The 20422-nt window shown below is 55.9% G+C and overlaps 4 protein-coding genes across 4 annotated transcripts; 2 read left to right on the top strand and 2 right to left on the bottom strand.

The window, feature by feature from the left end:
- Positions 1-460: 460 nt before the first annotated feature.
- Positions 461-4317, bottom strand: BJ171DRAFT_507543 (uncharacterized protein). Its single transcript, XM_053111223.1, has 10 exons — positions 4221-4317; positions 3873-4088; positions 3627-3752; positions 3253-3432; positions 2911-2977; positions 2603-2829; positions 2421-2502; positions 2127-2312; positions 1738-1941; positions 461-1634 (listed from the first exon to the last, which is right to left on the bottom strand). Exons 1-10 carry the CDS (start codon positions 4251-4253, stop codon positions 544-546), a joined length of 2412 nt encoding a protein of 803 aa, XP_052966136.1. The 5' UTR covers positions 4254-4317; the 3' UTR covers positions 461-543.
- A 5347-nt stretch (positions 4318-9664) lies between these two features.
- BJ171DRAFT_128109 (uncharacterized protein) lies at positions 9665-12160 on the bottom strand. Its single transcript, XM_053105614.1, has 8 exons — positions 12055-12160; positions 11517-11858; positions 11220-11357; positions 10987-11053; positions 10691-10887; positions 10513-10594; positions 10139-10333; positions 9665-10014 (listed from the first exon to the last, which is right to left on the bottom strand). Exons 1-8 carry the CDS (start codon positions 12106-12108, stop codon positions 9770-9772), a joined length of 1320 nt encoding a protein of 439 aa, XP_052966135.1. The 5' UTR covers positions 12109-12160; the 3' UTR covers positions 9665-9769.
- A 581-nt stretch (positions 12161-12741) lies between these two features.
- Positions 12742-17923, top strand: BJ171DRAFT_128033 (uncharacterized protein). The gene is made up of 11 exons (XM_053105612.1): positions 12742-12923; positions 13131-14224; positions 14340-14451; positions 14550-14604; positions 14679-14903; positions 15066-15094; positions 15245-15261; positions 15359-15402; positions 15522-15595; positions 15701-15829; positions 16024-17923. The coding sequence occupies exons 1-11, from the start codon at positions 12888-12890 to the stop codon at positions 17779-17781; spliced, it is 3573 nt and encodes a 1190-aa protein (XP_052966134.1). The 5' UTR covers positions 12742-12887; the 3' UTR covers positions 17782-17923.
- On the top strand, positions 17924-19756 carry BJ171DRAFT_128038 (cyclin-dependent kinase regulatory subunit-domain-containing protein). The gene is made up of 6 exons (XM_053105613.1): positions 17924-18544; positions 18751-18812; positions 18959-18975; positions 19175-19192; positions 19374-19451; positions 19574-19756. Exons 1-6 carry the CDS (start codon positions 18065-18067, stop codon positions 19627-19629), a joined length of 711 nt encoding a protein of 236 aa, XP_052966133.1. The 5' UTR covers positions 17924-18064; the 3' UTR covers positions 19630-19756.
- Positions 19757-20422: the final 666 nt, after the last annotated feature.

Raw genomic sequence — 20422 nt, 5'->3', positions numbered from 1 at the left:
GAAGATTGGGAGCGGATCTGGAGCGGACTGACGGGCACGACTTGGTTTGGCGCGACTTTGCAGCTGCGGAATGGAAACATGTGGCTTGCCTTGGTCGGAAGCTGTCGATTGGCGATCGCACTGTTGCGACGATGTGTTCGACTGTCCATCCGGCACGCTGTGCCCTGCTTCGCACTGAACTGCCACTATCCGGGCTGTTTGCTGCCAACGCTGCCCAGCGTCCGGTCAATCGTCCCGTCCCAGGGACCATTTCCAACAGAAGCTCGGAACGACGGGTCACCTGGGTCGGTATTCGTGGATCTCACACGGTCATGAATCTCCCGAGGTTATGTATCTCATTGGTCCATGGATCTCGTTGATTCATAGATCTCGCGTGGTTATGGAACTCGCCTGCCCATCCCATTAGCCAATCCGCACCAGATAACGACCGGAGGTGTTTTCCTCGCCCTGCTTCCAGAGGTGGCTGCTCATTGCATGTATTCGCACCCGAAAATGAAATCAAGGAAGCTCAGTTCATGTGAATGCTGGAATAAGGTGGCTTCTTCAGTTTGATGGAGGCGAGACCGTCTGAATGATCACGGCAATCAGGTTGATGATCCACATGATGATGCAAAACACAAGGAAAAGGATCGCTGTGATGTGCGGACTCAGCGGCCACCAGTGCGGCAGTGTGCGGAAGAATGCCGATCGGTATCCGACATCACGAGGCAGTGTCGTACGTCGGATGTAGCTGTTTGTGAGCGCAGTGGGTTCTTTGCCTCTCAACGGGGACAGGAAACTTCGACCAATACGCTTGCCAGCTCCCTCGGAGATATCCTGCAGCGTGTCCGGTTCTGGGGCTGTTTCCTGGGGGTCGATCTGGACCATCTCGTGGGCTTCGCTCGGCTCTTCATCCGCTTTCAGCAAGGGCTGACCGTCGTCTTTTGAAGGCTCGGGCGACTTGGGGCCGGTGCTTGACATTTTGCTCTGGCGTTTGGGCCCGGTAAGAGTAAAGTTCCGAGGAATATTCAGGGTTTTGCGCCTGACGTGGGCTTGGAGAGTGGCGGTGGAGGGATCCTCGTTGGCATCCAGGAATGATTCGACGGAAAGGAATTCCATGCTCGCAGGCTTCTTCAAGTCGTCAGGAAGGCCTCGTTGGGGGCGTAGAATCGAGGGAGGTGTTCCCAGCGGCGACGGGGCTCGTCCGGGAGAGGGAGTTCGTGCGGGGGAGGGAGTCCGCATGGGAGATGGTGTTCTGAGGGGAGAGGGCGCTCGCATAGCCGAAGGAGAGTGCAGAGGAGACGGTGTCTTCGCAACCGAATCCACCGGAGAGGCGGGTGCGATTGAGATCGGCGGGATGGCGAGATGCTCATGCTCATGCTGCATGGTTGAGAACTGAGAATCGGACTCAGTGAAGGGTGGCATAAGCCGGTCAGTGGCCTCGGCATTCGACACTCTGGGGCTGTGGTCCGAGAATGTGATCCCTCTTTCGAAGGACTTGAGCATTTCGTCGTCACCCTCAGGTATTTGTTCGGGACCAAAGTCACCGGGCTGGATCATATGGAGCGCCTTTTCGCTATCGTCGAGGTACTTCTGGATCTTGGACGAATGCTGGTGGATCTTGCGCAGAAGCTTGTACTGCGTGGGAGTCAGGCCTGCGCGAGCACGATTGCAGATCCAAGTTGTCAGTGTACGATGAAGGGACTTGTCTGGGTAGGGCTCGATCCTGCATAATATCCCCCAGACAGGCCGGCTTACGCTGCTTATCCGTGGCATCCCTCTGGGAGTCATATTGCTCTCGGAACTTGAGGCATTGCAAGTACACGACGAAGGGCAGGATAAAGTTGGCGGAGCTGACAAACAAGGCCGATGTCCACAGCTGCAGTGTCATGAGCACCGCGCCCGTTTGGAAGGGAATGACCATGAGCCATGGCAGCACAAAGCAAAGGAAGACGGCAATAGCTATGCGAGTGCCAAAGTGGATCGCGCGTTAGCTTCGGAGCAACCAGGATGCCAGCAGTCGGTCGAAATTGACTGTTGATGTACAAATGAAATTGGATCCGGGTCGGTTGGATCACTGCAGATATCCACCTCGCCTCGCATTTGCAATAAGTGAGCTATAAAGAGCGAGCGAAGGGCGTGCCTACCGTTGGAGCAGACTTCGTTTTGGGTCAGGTTCTCGTATGCAACCATGAAGAGCACGGGGATGCCGGGCAGAAGCATCACCAGCGTGTAGGCATACGAAGAAATCTTGCCGAGGATGGGAATGGGTCCAGCAGTGAAACTAGGAAGAATCGTGGCAGCATTCGAGTTTGGGGCATAAGCCAGTGCAGCTGCAGGAGGCAAAATGTTGCGTCAACAGGTAGTACCACGACGAGTTCCGTGCAAGCACGCTTTGCAAGCACCCCTCCTGCGAACGAGCGGGATACGCTAGCACTTACGGAGGATGCCAGAGAGGAGATAGAGCACCACGGCAACGGCCACCGATATCATAACAGTATTTTGAGGAGATACGTTGGCTTTCTGCTCGGGTCGATGCAGTGGCGATGGGTGTTAGCCTCGGCTCCGTCAGCAAGTGCTCAAAGTCGTGCATGAGACACCCGGGGACGGATTGTGCGCTCACCTTCAGGTTGACCCATGAAGGTACCACCTGGGTAAATGCGAGATTGAGCAGAACGGTGCCCATGACGGTGCTGATGGCACTGAAGCGGTTCAAGACTGAGTCTGCCGATTTTGAGGGAGGGAGGTTTTGGGCGAGGACGCTCGGAATGTCCCCTTGAATCCGAGTGATGTTCAAAATACTCAGGCCAACCCACAGAAAGACTATCGCGACTGTGAGGATAAAAAACACTGGAGGACGGATAATGTGCTAGGAGTTAACAATGCAAGGCCTAACATCAACGTATATGGGGCGGGGCGCCGGTACGGTACCAATCTGGGCCTTGATGTTGTTATCGAGATCCACGAACAGGAAGGGGATCATCACAAGGAAGGTCATCTGCGATGTTTGTATAGTTGACAGAATCAGCGACATAGCCTTGCCGACGCCCCCCTCCTAATCGTTCGCCTCCTCCATTCATCCATTCATCCAATCGTGCGATCTCGACTCGATATACCGAATCACACCACGCGGAAGCGTCGTGCCGAAGGGTCGAGCCGAAACGCCCCATCCGGCATCAAGTTTGAGACAGCGTGTCGACTGGCGACGCTGGGTCTCGGCCGAAGCCAGAGAGAAGCACGGACACAGCTGGCGGTGGGTCTGCTTCAACGTACCAACAAGCCAGCGGTGAGAAGCATGGTACCGTCAAAGGGAGAGGCAGCGCCTACGTCGGCGATATGCGTGGTTGCGGACGTCATGACATTGGTGCCGTTGAGGACTCTCAGGTCCGACTGGAAGCCGATCGTCAAGCCCCAGGTCGAGTGGAAAATATCCACAAACATCTGGTCGAACGACTACATGGTGAAGCAAGGACAAGAGAGCGGCCATTCCGACATGAGCAGGGAGGTATTGTCGACAGCTTGCTGCGGATGCATATCTCGTGGCTCTCAGCTGCTTGTGGGCCCACTGCGGCAATGGTGATCACAGGCGGAGCCACTTGTATCCGAACGCCTGCGATCGACATGCTCGCCGAGGTTCTGACGCCTACCTGCGCAACGAGCACAATGGACTGCACGGCGTTTGAAATCAGAGCTCCGTAGAGAAGGAACTGACTGAAAATGTGCATCTTTGGGTCGAAATAAAAGTTGAACAGCGTGGCATATTCGACGCATCCCTGGATGCATGCAAGGTCTGTCAGCCATAGCGATGGATGCAAGGGTGCCCGGTACAGCGGATATCGAATTCTTGCCCCATCCAGGTGATTACAAGTGCACGGCACACATGTGCTGCTCACCTGGAAGTGCTTGTTGCCAGGGATTTTCTGCATTGCCTCCATGATGAACAGCACCGAGAGGCCCGAAACAATCGAAAAGATGCCAAAGCAGATCATCGGGAGGATCCAGCCAGCGACCTGGAAAGTCAGCGGAATCTGCGGGAGACCGGGGCCGGTCATACCGTTGATCAGAAAACATATTCCAGCCGCAAAGCCGATGTTTTTGGTGGTTTGAAGCTGCGGTGGGAGGGATCGTTCAACGGGTTAGTTCGACTTGGCTGGTCGACAGTCTTCGGCTGCAGCCGTGGCGGCGGCCTGCGTATCCCGGGGTGCGCCGTGCGATGGACCGAGAGCGAGGGAAGGGCATACGATTTTGAGCGTCTGCGTCCTGTTGACCGTCATGGCTGGAGGTCGAGGAGGAGGGGGAGGCGAGCTGGAGGATGGGCGAGATCAGGCTAGAGCTGGCCGGGTCCGACAAACGCCGGAGGGCGGCCGGTGGAGCGGGGCTGGCTGTCACAGGCCTGGTGGCGATGCACAGGACTTTCGATGGGGCGCGATGGGACATGCACATTCAACTACACTTTATTCAGAAAAAAACGGGACAATATAGCCGTTTCCATGAACATGTAGTATGTGCTGTGCTTGCATCTAGCAAAGCCACAAGAAATAGATCAGATCACTTTGGCAGCCTCCGAGTGAAGACCGCCGGTCGCTCTCCGGTCTCCACAATCGACTTGCACACTGTGATCATGTTGCGCGCCGCATTGACGTCGCGATTCCACACTGTCCGGCAGCTGGGATTCTTGCAGCTCCTGACAAAGTGGGAATTCGCAACACTGGGCGCATCGAGTCCTTCCAACCGAACTGGCTCCAGGCACTTGGAGCACACTTGCGAGGTGTTGAACTCGTTCGTCGAGGCCACCTTGACGCTTCCATGAGGGTGATTGGGACGGCGGCGGTGGTGCTCGAATTGCTCAAAGTACCGAGCAAACCGCTGCCTCTGAGGGCTGGATGCATAGCCCTTGCCTTGACGCCATGATGCATTGCCAAAGGCGATCACCACATCGGTCCGTATCGGGGCGTGCTTCAGGACGGCCTTGCACATCTTGTCGACGGCCACTTGGCGTCTCCTGTGGCCCGTGAAGCGATGGTGACGGGCCTTCTTGCCAAGGTGGAAGTCGAGCTGCACTCGCAGCTCCGGTCGCAGGACATGGGTGAGATGGACCTTGAAAGCCTCCGAGGACGACACCTTGGGCGAGGGAGTGGTCGACATCCAGGTCTCGATATCGAGTCGATACTTCATGGTGTTGTGCCACTCAGTATTGGACTTGTGGCCACACATGTGCTGATAGTGACCATTGGAGAACGAGACCACCTCGTCTTGGTGACCCGGTGCTTGGATGACCGCCGTGAAGATGGAGCCGACTCCAGGATCGATGCCAATCCAAGTGGTGCGATCGGGGTCTGGGTCGCCGATGTGGGCCTGGATACGCTGCTCGGCAGTCGGAGGAGGCTCGATGGTCTCGGAGCGATCGGTTCGACGCACAAACTTGACGAGACCGATGGTGCATCCAATGCCATCGGTGCTGATCTCGTAGTTGAACAGCTTCTTGTTCACGTCTCGCTCTTGGAAGAGGGAACTACGCAGCTTGAAGCAACTGCGCCAGAGACGATCCTGGTTGTTGACACCGTCCTCACCTTCTTCCTTGAGCTTGTCCCAGGTGAGTCCAAGGCGCTTCTTTGGACCCAGGAGTTGCCAAAGAGTGACCGTGTCAATCTTGACATACTTGGCCTTGGCTGTGCATAGAGGAACTATCGTGCACACGGCCGGAGGAGTGTCGACGGCGAGCTACTTGAGAGCCCACTTGAGCCTGGATGCCAGCTTGTTGATCTTGGCCTTGGTGGTGCCGAGCTCAGACTTGGCCGTGGTGAACCTCTTGTCGTCGGAGGGAATGCCTTGGGTAGTGAGCTCGTCCAGCTTGGCCTGGCGCTGCAGCTCGGTGACTCGGAGGGCGGGCATGTCACAGTCGATCCACTTGTGGACATTGTCGACCATCTTGTCTCGGGCGAGGATTCTCACATGGTGTGAGAGGCGATGGAGGGCCCGGAAGCGGTCCTGGTCGTTGCTGTACCGAAACTCGTCCAGGATGTGGCCAAAGTCTGGATAGAGGAACTCGAGATCGGCCTTGGGTGGTGTTTGCCCTGGTTTCTCGAAGAGCTCGAGACAGGCCTCGATGGCTTCGTGCTTGTGCTTGTTGGCTGGGAAGACAGCAGCACAGAAGCGGCGAAGGAGTCGCCAGTAGGCCAGGTTGAGGTGGGTGGTGCAGTTGGTAGCATAGGCATTGACAGCCAGGGTGAGAAGCTGACTGTGAGCACCATCAGGCAGACGAGGGGCCGGAGGCAGGTCTGCGTGCCGAGTGGTCTGGTAGATGCCAAAGGAAGCGACCAGATGCTCGTTGTATTTCTCATTGTCCCCGGTCGGGGAGAGGGCACCGGCCTGGACGATCTTAAAGCACTGGCGGATGAAAGCAGGGGTGGACTTGGAGATGACGGGGACGGGAAGATCCTGCTCGATGCACCGGAGGATGTGCAGGTTGAGCAGCCTGGATGCCTCGAACTGGATCTGGGTCATGGCCTCGACGGTGGCCTGGATCTTGTCGCGGAGAGCGGGATTGAGACAACAGCCATCTATCGTCTGCTTGAAGCAGCTGAACTGAGGGGCGGATGACCTTCCATCCACGAGTGGGACGACAGAACTCTTGAGGGGCCGGTATTTGGGACACTTGCTAGTGTTGCAGCGTTCGTGATCGGTGCCATCGCACTGGCGACATCGCTTGCCGGTACTCGAGGAAGTAGATGGACCAGGCTCGGTGGGATCGACATCCATTGGATCTGCAGAAGCAGTGGTGGTGAGCGACGGAGCAACAGATGAACAAGCATGCGTGAGATCAGAATACGAACCAGAGACAGGCTCCGACTGTGACTTGGCTTTCTTGGGCCTGGGTGGCCGAGGCTGGCCATCACCGGCACCCTTGCGCTTCGGAGGCATGGGGGCAGAGAATGCTGGGTGCCTGCCAGTGGTACTGGTCAGAGCAGAGACTTTTTTATCGTACAATGGCGCGAATGATCAGATCAAGGCGAGATGAGGGAAGAAAGCAGCAGGACGAAGGTGGGACATTTATACCCGAGAGCAGGAGCCCGTCTGCGCGGGCTGGTTGGGGAAGCGACCTGTTCAAAAATCGCCGAGAGGTTCAAGCCAGGGATGTGAACGCGAAAATGGCGGCTTGATTGGGGGACTAAACCCCAAAATGATGGGGACTCAACCCCAAATCGGTGGGGACTCAACCCCAAAGAAGTTCTCGATGGGATTGAAGTCGGGCGAGGCAGGTGGGGTGAAGATCACTGACCATCCTCGGCGCTCGATGCAGTCCAGGACAGCCCTTGTCTTATGCATGCTGACATTGTCCATCACAATCACAGAGTCGTCTGGGAAGCTCGCTCGCTCAAAGAACTCGACCATCGAGTGTGTCTTGAATGATGTGGGGATGTACATGCGATGCAGCACACCAGAGTGGTTGATGGCAAATGCAGCCGAGACAGACTTGTGCTTCATGTGATTGCGCTGGCGAAGCGGAGCACCCCTCGGTGAGTATCCGTAGAGAGGGAAAATGGATCTCCTGATCCCTGTCTCGTCGACAAAAACGAATCGCCGCGGGTCAATGGAGCGGACCTGGTCCCTGAACTGTGCCACTCGCTCATCCAGTCGCTTGGACTTGTAGAGGTGTGTTGCCCTCTTGTGTGAGAGACCTGCTCGGTGGATGGCAGTGTGGCAGAGTGAGAGTGAAACTTTCCTCTGGAGGATGGACTCGAGCTTGCATCGCAGCACAGGACCAGTCTGGAACGGGTCCTGTTCAATCAGGGTGCGAATGACTGGACATGCCTGCTCGAAGAAAGTGGATCTGCGAGCTGGGACTCGGGATGGGTCATCCAGCTTGCATCCTCGGTGCCATCGATGGATGGTGCTCTTGGATACACTGAATATGGAGGCGACCTTACGCAGGCTATGGATGAGGGCGTAGCATCGCAATGCGGCGGTGCGAAAGTCGGATGTGTGGCGAATGGTCATGGCCAGCGCGCGATAACATTGGGTAACAAAATATTCGATCAATGGTCAAAACCTGGGTGTCCCGTTTTTTATTGGATCGCCCGTAATGGATACGCACCGCTTTGTTCGTGTCGTTATGCAGAACGATGCAACGTTGGAACAGAACGGACATGCAGCCCGACGCAGCAACACCGGCCTCATAGCACGACGGACTGAGCAAATATACGAAAGGACGGCGACCAGGCTGTACTTGAGGAATGAAACAACCGAGGCACAACAAGTGAACGCTTCGAAAACAGGACCAAATGAGACGGGCACGACGACGACAAGTGGCAACAAGCAACAAACCAAAGACGGGTTCTAGATATGACAGAGCAATAGACAGAGGGAAAGAGAAAGAGAGAAAGAGCAGTATAGCCAGTGACAACATCAGGGACAAGTAACAGGTGCGGGCAATCACCCTCGCAGGGCCGAGTGAATCAATTGGACGGCCGAGGCGAGGTAAAAGTCTGGATGGTCTGCTGAATGACAAAGCAGAGATTGGCGAGCGAAACCAGGATCGAAAAGACCATGAACCCGATCGCAACACGGTCGGACTGTATGTACTTGTGTTCGGGAACAGCGCGGAAGAATGGGGAGCGGAACTCTGGGTGGCGGCCCAGGGTAATGTTCTTGATATCTTGTGGTCTTGAACTATTGAGGGCAGACTGACCCTGGGCAGTTATCTCCGGACGGAACAGCGACTTTCCGCCGCTGGTTTCGTTGAGGGCTTCGCCGTCTTCGAACTGAATCTTGTCCGTCTCAACAGCGTTGGCGGTCAATGTGGCATCGGTGTTGCCTGCCTCCGCGGGCTGCTGCTCGATGGACTCGACGGACACGAGCGCGACAGGTTCCGGCTCGTCAGGCTGTTCCTCGTCACGGCCCCTGCCAGTCGATCGTCTGGCCGGGTTTTTGCTGGAGCGCTTCACCGTGAGACGTTTTCGGGTCACATAAGTGGTGTTGACGTTGCCGGCCACCTCGTCGAGATTGAGGTCAAGGAGGCTGCGCAGAGTGCCGGCATCAACAGAGTAGGATTGCTGTGGGCGCTTGTAGGACGAGGCGATAGCAAGCGACGACGAAAGATTTCGAGCGGGGACGTCGGTGCTGCTTGTTGCAGCATCGCGAACAGGCTCACTGAAGCGCAGGGATGTCAACACGGGGCTCTCCGACGCACTGGCATTGGACCGAGTATCGGTATGCTCGAAGCGAGGTCCAGGACTGGGTGTGCGACTCAGGATCGACCGAGGCGCCGTCAGGGCAGCAGAGGGGCCCAGGGTCGACGGGAGGTGAGGATCTGAGCCGTGGGCATGGCCCCACTCTTTGAATGGGATCGCAGGCGCATGGCTATCGTCGGCTCGCTGGTATGTGCCTTGAATGGAGCTGTCGTCGCCAAAGGTCATTGTTCGTTCCACAAACCTGGGCAAGCCAGGGACCGAGGGCTTGTGTGGCGAGGTCTCAACAGGCTTGGGCTCCTCGGACTCAACTTGAGTCTTATCATCGTCGGGGTGGTCACCTCGCGGGGCTGTGCCAAACTGGCCGGGTTGGAGCAAATGATCGATTTGGTCAAGACGGTCGGTAATGACCTTTGAGTTTTGATGAACGACTCGGAGCAATGCCCTCTGGTTCGGGGTCAGCTCTAGGTTGCAGAGAAGCAACGCCATTGGTATACCAGAAAGTTAGATCGATTCGCATTCAAGTCAGTGTTTTCTCTCCAAGGCTGGTGGGTATCAACCGATTCGGAGGACGCGCGCAGATAACATCCCAGTCAGATGCTTCAGATGATCGTTCGCGCCAGATGACCCCACGCATCACGGCTAAAACTACCTCGAGACTCTTCGTATTTCTTGCGGAACTGATGGCATCGGAGATACACAAGAAACGGAAGGATAAAGTTTGCTGCACTGACGAAAATGGCCGAAGTCCAGTTCAGGAACAGCCCGAAGATCACGCCGCTTGTCTGGAGCGGGATTGCAGCGACAGCGATCCACGGAAGCACAAAGCACATGAATCCAGAGAGTGCTGCATGAGTCAAGGTGGGTGTTAGTCCAAGGATGAGATCGGACTGAAATAGGACTGCGTCGGGCTGCGCTGATCTGGATCGGATGCTGTGCACGGCAGGTATCTGTGCCCACGAGCTACTTACTCTTTCCCATGATTTGATTCTGGCAAAAATTATCGTACTGCACAACCATGAACACGGGGATACCCGGCAAGAGCATAATCAAGGTGTATGCATATGCGCTGATCTTGGCGATCACAGCCGAGGCCGGAAATCCAGGCTGAGGAGTCGTCAGCGGCGGGATAATCGAGTCGGAGACATTGCTGAAGGCGACCGCGGCTGCGGGATACGGAGAAAAAAGAGCACCGATGTTAGCTCCGACTGATATGTAGGATCGGCGGCCAGCTGCCGCAGATCGCTTGATAGCGTGGGTAGGTCGAGCGTGTGGTTCGCGCGTGGCTGTAGGGGATATGATATCAGGCTGCCAAACAAGCGAGGCGCGATCTTGACTAGCTTACGGAAAAATCCAACCAAGATATACAGGGCCGTGGCGATGTACAGTGACGTGGTGATGGTCGTGTGGGGCTTGACATCGGCGCGCTGTGTGGCAGTCCGAGAATTGGTCGTCAGAACAAATCAAGGAACCGAGCAGTAATCGATTGGATTGCCCCACTTTGCTACAGAGGCCATGCATACCTTCAGATTCACCCAGGAGGGCACGACTTGCGTGAAAGCCAGATTGAGCAGCACAGGACCCATCACATTTCCGACGCCAGACAAGCTGAAGAGAGGCACGTTTTGCTCGAGTTGCTGCTCGAAGCCCCGGAGTACAATCATCCTGGCACTGAGTCCAAGCCAGACCAGGACGATCACGCCACTGAGGATGGCAAAGACTGACACACGTGGATACGGATGGTGGTTAGCGGCGGGCTGCGATGGGATCAGCCCGGACAAGGCTCTAGGATAGATGCATCGCGTGTCCCAGGCCGTACCAAATTGCAGATTGATGTTGTCTCCGAGGGACAAGAAAAGAAAGGGAATCGTGAATGCCAAGACAACCTGCGGACGAGTTCAAAGTAAGCGGGTGTCGTCCGGCCGGCTCGGCCCTAGGAGGTGACCTTGGTTGGGCATACTCCCCGCAAACCGTCCACAGCACCTCATGCTGCATCGCATGGCAAGGCATTCAGTCCGCTGCTCGTGGGATAGCGACCGTGAGGACACCCACCAGCAACCCCAGAGTAAGGATCATATAGTCATTGAACGGAGATGGGCCCTGTCCGCTCTGGTGAACCACGATGGACTTGAGGGACCAAGAGACGCCCCAAGAAAACTTGAAAATGTCGACGAGCATGTTGTCGATGCTCTGCCAAGAGGATGTCGGAAACCAGAGGATCCAACAACTCATGATTAGATCTGGCTATTCGAACCAAATGGCAGGTACATGTCATACAGCATGGCTCTGCCGCTGCAGCAAACTGAACCGGTGGGCCAATGGGGCCGCAGCGCCGTGGACTGGCTTTACCTGAGCAACAAGGACAATACATTGGACGGCGTTCGACATGAGGGCGCCGTAGAGCAGGAACTGGCTCGTTATGTGTAGAGGTTTGTCAAAGTAGAAGTTGAAGAGCGTGGCGTACTCGACAACGCCCTGGAAGTGCTTGTTGCCGGGGATTTTCTGCATCGCCTCCATGATGAACAGCACCGACATGCCCGAGACAACAGCAAACAGGATGTAGCAGAACGTGGGCAGGATCCACCCGGCGCTCTGGTACATGGCTGTGGTCTGAACCAAGCCGGGGCCAGTCATTCCGTTGATGAGAAAGCATATTCCAGCTGCAAAGCCGATATTTTTGGTCGATTGGAGCTGTGTCGGCAAGCAGGATCAGCGGATCAGCGGATCAGCGGATCGGTAGGGGCAAGCGGGAGGGAAGCAGAGCGACGTCAAAGAGCCAGAGAGCCAGATGGCAGGGCGAAAGCCCCTGGCTTCCAGCAAATGCACGGCCGAACGAGCCGAGAGCCGGCGCACCCAGGCGGGCTCATCCAGGGGCCGACGCACTCACGATTTTGAGTGTGGTGTTTCGCCTGACGGGGCCGCTGCTGGCGTTGGTGGCCATCTCGGCGACAGCGGTGGGCGCAGACGACGATGGCCTTGGGCGAGATGCAGGCAGAGGCCGCCGTGGGTGCAACCAGCGCAGAAGACCAGGATGCGCCCGTGGGCTCGCGCGCCTGGAAGACACGTTGCGCGGGGTGTGCAGACACAGCGTCGCACGGTACCACGGTGCCGCGTCGCAGCAAAACACGGCGCCGGTCCGTGGGAACAGGCGGAACTGGCAGTACTGGGCGAGACCACCAGCAACGATATCGAGCGGGGCTGAGTGCATGACACAGCGCTGCTTGGGCGGGCCAAAGGCAAGTGATGTCTGCAACCGCCGCCAGCCGAATACCGGAGTACCGGCGTGGGAATATACCAGAAGCGCGGGCGACATTCGCGGGACATACCGAGGGTATCAGCTCCAATCGCTGCCGGGCACTGTTGCGTGTGCCATGCTTGGTCCGCACCATTTGCACCATTTGCACCACTCGCATACCCTGGTGGTGCGGTATCATCGCTGTCGTGCAGGCCGTCCTTGGTGGCGCGGTCGTTGTCCGGGACGAATGGCGGGGCCGTCCACGTGACCGGCTTCTTTCGTGCGCCAAGCGTCTTCTGGCCGGGTTGGGCTGGGCTGGGCTGGGCGGCTGCTCTTTCGATCAGCCCGATTCAAGCAGACGCCCGATCCGAGCAGACATCCATCCTCAGCAGCGCCGCTTGTCTTTCGCCGAGCCCCAAACCCAGAACACAGAAATCCACTGCTCACTCAGGCCCGTGCCCGGGTGTGCTTGACTGTACCCAGCAATGAATCCTCTGGTGGCCAGCATCCTCCTCGGCCAGGTGGGGAATCTGTCGCCGTCCGCTCCCCCCCTACGGCAACCCTGCGAGCCTCTCTTTTCCTCGAGCCTGGTGCTCTTGCCGAATGCCGACGCTGTCGTGTCCACTGCAGACACAGCTCTGTTCGGAGAGTCCCCTGTAGATATGCGATCATTCAGGACGTGTTATTCACAATTGCTCGCTGCCTTGACCTTTGGTTCCTCGTCACAGTTGCAACAGCAGCAGCAACAGCAGCAGCAACAGCAACAGCAGCAGCAGCAGCAACAGCAGCAGCAGCAACAGCAGCAACAAAACTCGCCTCTCCAGCTAGGGCTGCAGGGCCAGGCCACAAATGGCTCGGTTTTGTCCCAACTTACCAGCCAGCAGCTGGCGCAGCTCAGCTCTAGTGTTATGCTCGGCTCACTGCCTATCGCACAGCAAGGCCATCAGATCATCGGCCAAGCTCCAGCAAATCAGGCGCTTGGACAATTCAACTCGCCTGTTGCTAATTCAAATGAAAATATCATGAGAGTCTTGCAACGCCAGCAGCAGCAACAACAGCAACAGCAACAGCAACAGCAACAGCAGCAGCAACAGCAGCAGCAACAACAACAACAGCAGCAGCAGCTCACCAAAGCCCATATTGAGACCCTTCTCCGCCTGCAAGCCCAACAGAGCCAAACCCAGCAGAATCAGCAGAATCAGCAGATCCAGCTTGCCCTGCAGCAGCAGCAGCTGCAACTGACCCAAGCGCAGCAAACGCAACAGACATTGCAACTCCTTCAGCAACAACAACAACAACAACAGCAGCAGCAGCAGCAGCAGCAGCAGCAGCAGCAGCAACAGCAACAGCAACAGCAGCAGCAGCAGCAACAACTCTCCAGCCAGTCCAAGAAACTGGATCCTCAGCGCGCCTTTCCCCAGATTTCGCCTCAGCAGTCATCGCAAGCATTTGCTCAGTTGCAGAAGCTCCAGCAAATTCAAAAAATCCAGCAACAACAGCAGCAACAACAGCAGCAACAACAGCAGCAACAACAGCAGCAGCAACAGCAACAACAGCAGCTACAGATTCAGCAAAGCGCACAGAAATTGCAACATCAACAACAACAAGCGCTGCAGCTCCTCCAGCAGCAGCAGCAGCAGCAACTTCAGCAGCATCAACAACAGCAGCAACAAAAGCAACAGTTGCAGCCTCAGCAGCTCCAACAACAAGCGCTGCAGCTGCTTCAGCAGCAACAGCAGCAACTTCAGCAACAGCAGCAGCTCAACAAGGCCAATCCGACCCAAATAACAGATGACGATCGTCGTCAAGCAGTAATGTTGCTGTGAGTCGCATGCCACCACTCTCGAATGGATTTGCGATTTCATGAATTGTGTACGCTTCCGAGACTGACCCGCCAACTGTTTCTTTCGTTCTCTTTTTGCTTTCTTGCTCAACAGCATGGAAGTCCTCAAATCACTGAGCAACGACCCCAAAAACACTCAGGAGCGACTCCAGGACGCTGCAAAGGTCTACGAAGCCGATATCTTTTCCAACGCCAAGCAGCAAAAGGTAAATTTACCAACAACATCTCGTAGATGCAAAAGGGAATGGGCTTCAACTCGATATGGTGTTGATCCGCAACTGACTGTGCCTCCCCCCCTCCGAAGAATCTATACCACGACGCACTTGTCGAGAGAGTCAATAAGCTGAAGGAAGCGATTTGTGAGTATCTTGCCGCTTACGTGCTATGTCCGATGGCCACTTCATGCTAAAGCTCGTATTTATGCGTAAAACAGTAGTCCCGAAGCAGGAAATCTCACCGGGTCTCAGAGCATTACAACTTCCGAAGCAATTATCGGCCGATATTCTGTCCCAACAGCCGTCGCAGCAGTCACAAGGCTTGACCCATGTCCCGAGTTCGAATACCGCAGGGCCTGCGCTGGGGCTGAACTGGTCGTCCCAAAGCATCCCAGTAGTACAGCCGGCAAAGTCAGTTCCGTCTCCTGCCCCGTCCCTAGCACGTAAGTAGCCGCCTTGATACCTAGAGTCTCGTCTCCCTCCGTCTATTATCCAGTGTACGCCTCGTCCCGAGCCCCCACCTGGCACAGGTGTATTGGATTGCAGTACAATTACCGAGGGCGGATAACCGTTTCAAGCGCTAACAGAGTTGCCTGTTTGTGCAGAGAATCAAACCCCTCCTAATGCATTGAAGGTAAATGTTCCTGCAGATACTCGCGCCTTTTAAGCGTGTCAAATCCAACCTGAGAGCCGATGACCGCATGCCAGTCTCCAGATCGGCTTGATTACCCAATTTCTGGCTCATTATGACTAAAGCATCACCTTCCTCTCACTCCGCGAATAGCTCGCCATAACTCCGCAGTAAGTCCAGCGTGTTGGGACCCAAAGCCGCTGCCAGACACACTCCAGTCGCATGCTCCAGCTAACCTCCTTGGGCTTTGTCCTTCTTTGGGTGCAGATTGAAGTACATTCTGACTCAATCGCCAAACTTCACCGCGTCGTGTAAGATCTTCTGCGCGCGATTCGGCGGGATTTGCAGCGACCAACAGTGCCGCGACTAATCCTTCCAGCTGACCTCCCTCGATCTACACTTGCTGACGGGCGTCCTTTTGCTTTGCTAGTGTCCGCCGTCCAGCAGCAGCTTTCGACCCCTCTTAACTTGAGTGCAGCAGACCAGGCTACCGTCCGAGGAATGGTAATGTGATGGCCATGTCTCGTGCTGCTTTGTGGACCAAAGTGTTTCGATCGAACCGGCGTCGCCACGTATCTGACGATGATATATATATTCACGGTGCTCCAGTGGCAGGAGATGCAGAAGATGTATGATCGCTTGGATACCCTGTTTGAGGCCTTCCGGACATTTGGCACGTCGACACGAACCGATGAGCCCAATCGCGAAATTGCGCAGATCGAGAAGGTTTACATCTGCGTAAGTGGTTCTAGGGTCTATTTGAAAGCAGCGCCACCGTAACTTCCTGCCGGCTGGCTGGCTGGCTGGCTGGCTGCAGGAGGCTCCGTAGTCGTCCTCTTTGTACAACTTCTCGGTTGTTCGGCTCCTTCAGCCATGAGTAACCAAGTGCATTCATCGTTTTTCTGAACCCTGCCGCAACACTCGCCTCCCAGCGGATCATGTACGAGATGCAAAAGCGTGCTCTCGATGCGGGCATCTTCATCGTTGACGTTGAAAGAGCCAAGCAGCTGCGAAGCCTGTTGATGACGCTGTTTCAGATGGCGCACCAGCATAACACTGAGCGCAAAAGGCAGCAGGAGCACCTTCTCCAGCAACAGCAACAGCAACAGCAACAGCAGCAACAGCAACAGCAGCAACAGCAGCAACTGCAACAGCAACTTCAACAGCAATTGCTTCTCCAACAACAGCAACAAAAACAGCAGCAACAGCAGCAACAGAAACAGCAGCAGCAACAACAACAACAACAACAACAACAACAACAACAACAACAACAGCAGCAGCAGCAGCAGCAGCAGCAGCAGCAGCAGCAGCAGCAGCAGCAGCAACAGCAACAGCCGCCACAGCAAAAGCAACAAATCCCGATACCAGCCTTGGATACTCCAACGAAGCTGACCGCTTCGAATCGTCAACTGCCGGGAACAATCAAAGCAGTAGCAAAGCAACTCAAATTAAATCCTCCTGTTCCAGGCAAGACCGAGGACCCTCTGCCCAATGTGAACCGAACAGAGGATTCTTCCACACTCACGGCTTCAAAGCTTACAAGTGCCCTACCGCACGCAAAAAACCTGGGTCAGCTGATACAGAGACAATATCCATCCAAGCAAGCTAAGGTTAAAAAGGTGGAGGAGCCCAAGCCTCTACCCCGCCTCCCAAAACCTTTGTCCGACCTAAAGCATGAAAAACCAAGCGATCATTGCTCGCCAATCGCTCCCAAGGAACAAAGCCAGACGACCGCATCCGCAGTGCTGCCCTCGTCCACCCCTTCGCCAGTCAACTTCAATGACACCACATCTGGACAGCCTGCGCCCTCTCCCAAGCCCGCCCTTTTGATACATCCTCAGCCGAACAACGGGTCCAGTCGAACACTCGAGCAGTTTGTGAACGTCATACTCGATTCGTTGATTGACGACAAGAGCATCCGGACAACAGCCGTGATCTCTGAGTTTGCGCACCTGCTCTCTCCGCCGCCTGATCCAGAGGTGGAGATACCCCTCGTGGCGAAGCCTCGCGACGAGGATCAGGAGCTCTTTGAAATGTTTGGGCTGGACTACCGTCCGCTAGACTACCACGAGCGGTTCAAGGCAATGTTGGAAGAACGGCCCGGCGCTCTCGCTGTGGAGACCGCGGCGGCAGCACTGCCACGCAACAAGCGCAAACGCGAGGACTCGGACGATGACGACGAGATGCCCAATGATGATGTGGCCTTTGGCGGCCTTGACACCAAGGCCCGCAAACTCACACACCACGAGCCCCAGCCCAAGTCCGTGGCTGGGGGCGAACGACTGCAGCATCGGGACAACGGCAGTCTTGGAGGCGACCCGGACCTGTCGTTTGTACGTGAGCTGTCGATTCTACAACAGCGGCCGGACGTCGAAGTCCAGGTGATTGAGATGGACGACCAGGATCTGCAGGACCCGACCCTGGTTTACGGCAAAAACGATCTCGACAGCTCACCCATCGTGAGCTGCAAGTTCAAGGAGCTGGGCGCCATGGCAGTGTTCCGCATCTCAAGTCTGCGCGACTATGATGGCGGCAAGGTTGGCGCCGATGATTTTGATATGGTCTGGCTGCACGGAGCCGAGGCCGCCAGCACGGCGCTCAGCCGGAAATCGATCCTGGCCAGGCTTAACAACAGCACCCCCGTACGCATTGGCGATGTCGTCGATGCCGTTTTGACAGTCCAGCCGTAATGTCCGACCAGCTGTAGTGGCTGGCCAGCGAACCCCTCCCCCATACTTGCCTTTGCATCCTTCTATCCCTTCTCTTTTGCAGAGACGGATACCTGAGATCGCTCTCGGCGACAACGATGACGATGACAACAATGGCGATAACGGCGCGAATGGGGCACTGATTGCGGTGCAAATCGTGGAAGGGCTTGGCCACCAAGACGACGCTGTTTCTTATCTTTCGTGGTGCGAATGGAGGGAATCTGGAACACGCTTCTATTCGCATGACCGATGGGCAGCATCGACCATGGTTTTCGCAAGGACATGGCGCGGGCCGGCTTGGCACCAACAGCGGCGCACTGGAACCGTGTCCGCTTGGCTCGAATGGCCGCCGCCCTCTCATTTGTCCTTTTCGGTCTCCGTAGCGGTTTTTCGATCGGCAATCTCGCTCTTGTTCCTTCCTGTCGCCAGAGACTGCCTTTCGGCTCCCACTCCCGCCTCCTCCTCCTCCTCCTCCTCCTCCTCCAAAGGCCCGCGCCTGCATCCTTCCGAATCTCTCCGCCTCGAACCGCATCGGATTTACCCCCCCCAGCCGGATCCCCTGCATCTTACATCCCGCCCTCAGCAACCAGACAGAACACACAAATCATCACGCTTTGGCATCATGACGATTCCGGGAGGAGCAGGCCAGCACCAATCACAAGGCGATCAGGCCAAAGCCCGGCAAGAACAGCAAAAGAAGCTGCTAAAATACCAGCGACAGAAGGAAGCCGATGTGAACGAATATGTAAGCCCTTGCGCGGATCGCTGTGTCCCTTGGGACTGTTGGCTCCCCGCCTTCTCTCCCTCTCCTCGCTATCTGCGATGCAGATCCAGCAGCATCCAGCAAGCGGCGATCGGGGCGGCGTCATCTCTTCGTTGTGACGGACATGTGCAGGATATTGGAGTCGCAGGTGCACTGACTGACACCCAACTTCTGGCTTCTGGCTGCAGGAGAAGGAGATCATCTACAGCGACAAATATAGCGACGACATCTACGAGTATCGCCACGTAATGTATGACTCGCTCCAGCTCAAGTATTCTTGACCTCCCCCCCCCACTTGCGCGAAACATCTGCGGAGTGCAGCAGCAGAGTCGCGATGGCAGGCGATCTGGGGATCATCGTCGGCGATGACTGACGCCTCTCTGCTTGATCCGACAGGCTCCCTCAAAAGCTCGGTGTGTATTTGACTCCACACGACTGGCAGCACCGATCCACTCTGCTGAGTGAGCTCGAGACAACGCTTGCTGAGCCGATAACTGGTGGATGTGCACGGCGTTCGATGGAAGGAGATGTGGGAATCGCTGGATAGTTAACTGATCGAATGGCGTCACTGGCTCTGGATCCGATTGTATTGGTCTGATTTGAATGACTCAGCTCAATATGTTCCCCAAGGTAAGACGCCGAGACAACCGCAAGAGACGGCATGCACTGTTGTGACCGACTCCGAGACCGCACTGTTGTGACCGACTCCGAGACCGCACTGACATGGTCTCCAAACTTATGTCCTCGTCTCTCTTCACTGCACGCCGACGCCTCTGCTTTTGAACCGCGGCCGGGTTATGCTGGAAATCAGGACGTCTGATGCCGGAGGATGAATGGCGATCACTTGGAGTAATGCAAAGCCGCGGATGGATCCACTACATGGTTCACAGTGAGTCGACGTCGCCGCTGCATATATTGCCACATCTGCGCGATAGAGGATGCAGCCATCCTGCAATATGGCCCAATGATCCGACCCAATCTCGGGCTGTTTGTCCTTCTACCTGTGTCCAGACCCAGAGCCACATATCCTGCTGTTCCGAAGAGAGCTGAATTACGGCCAAAACTGATCCAGAGAAAAGAGTTGGTGTCGACCGAAGGGCGAAATGGGACTCGTGTGATGATAAAAGCAGCATGATGCAACCAAACCGGAAGGAATCGTTCTCGTCACGATCTGCCACGCTGACGAAGCTTGCTGCAGATCGGCAGTGGCCCAGTCCCTGAGAGAGGGGAAGAAGACAAAAGAAACAAAGAAAGAGATATTCGGAGGACTATTTGCGGCAGATTGTGGATCTCTTCTCCCTTTGTACCCTTTGATCAATTCATGGCACATGCACATGGTGACTGCGATGGCCTGAGTGTGGCTGATCACTGCCGGACTCGGAACCTCGCTCCTCTCTCCTCTCGATTCCTTTACACAGTCTTATTTCTCTGCATACTTGCAATCTGTGCGCCAGACCGAAAACCGAAAACCGGAAGCCAAAGCTGGGGAGTTGTTGCATTAGAGCACTCATTTGTGAATGGAGGGCGCCTCAGCTTTGCGGTGGCCTCTCTGTTTTGAATACATGCGAGTTTACCCAGGATTCAAAATGGCCATCTGCAATAGCGACTTCGACTGGGGAGGGCGGAGCTCCGCAACATCCATCCGACAATGCCGTTCACACCCGCCCGTTCTCACGTCCATGCTCTCGCATGGGTTGAGATTGAAGCTCCGGCATGCCCCAAGCCATGATCTCACCACCAATCCATTCGAGCAACAAACGCGGCGATATCCAGAGTCCTGGTATCGTTGGTATTTTTTTTGTTGGAGGGGAGGTCGAATTCCCCTCCGAGATGTATTCAACTTAGTATGAGTTCTTCGTC

This window comes from Polychytrium aggregatum (genome assembly GCF_025602895.1).
Source record: "Polychytrium aggregatum strain JEL109 chromosome Unknown BJ171scaffold_21, whole genome shotgun sequence".
NCBI classification, from domain to species: Eukaryota; Fungi; Chytridiomycota; class Chytridiomycetes; order Polychytriales; genus Polychytrium; species Polychytrium aggregatum.
The sequence above is the reverse complement of the archived record's forward strand: the minus strand, read 5'-3'. Positions and strand labels throughout refer to the sequence as shown.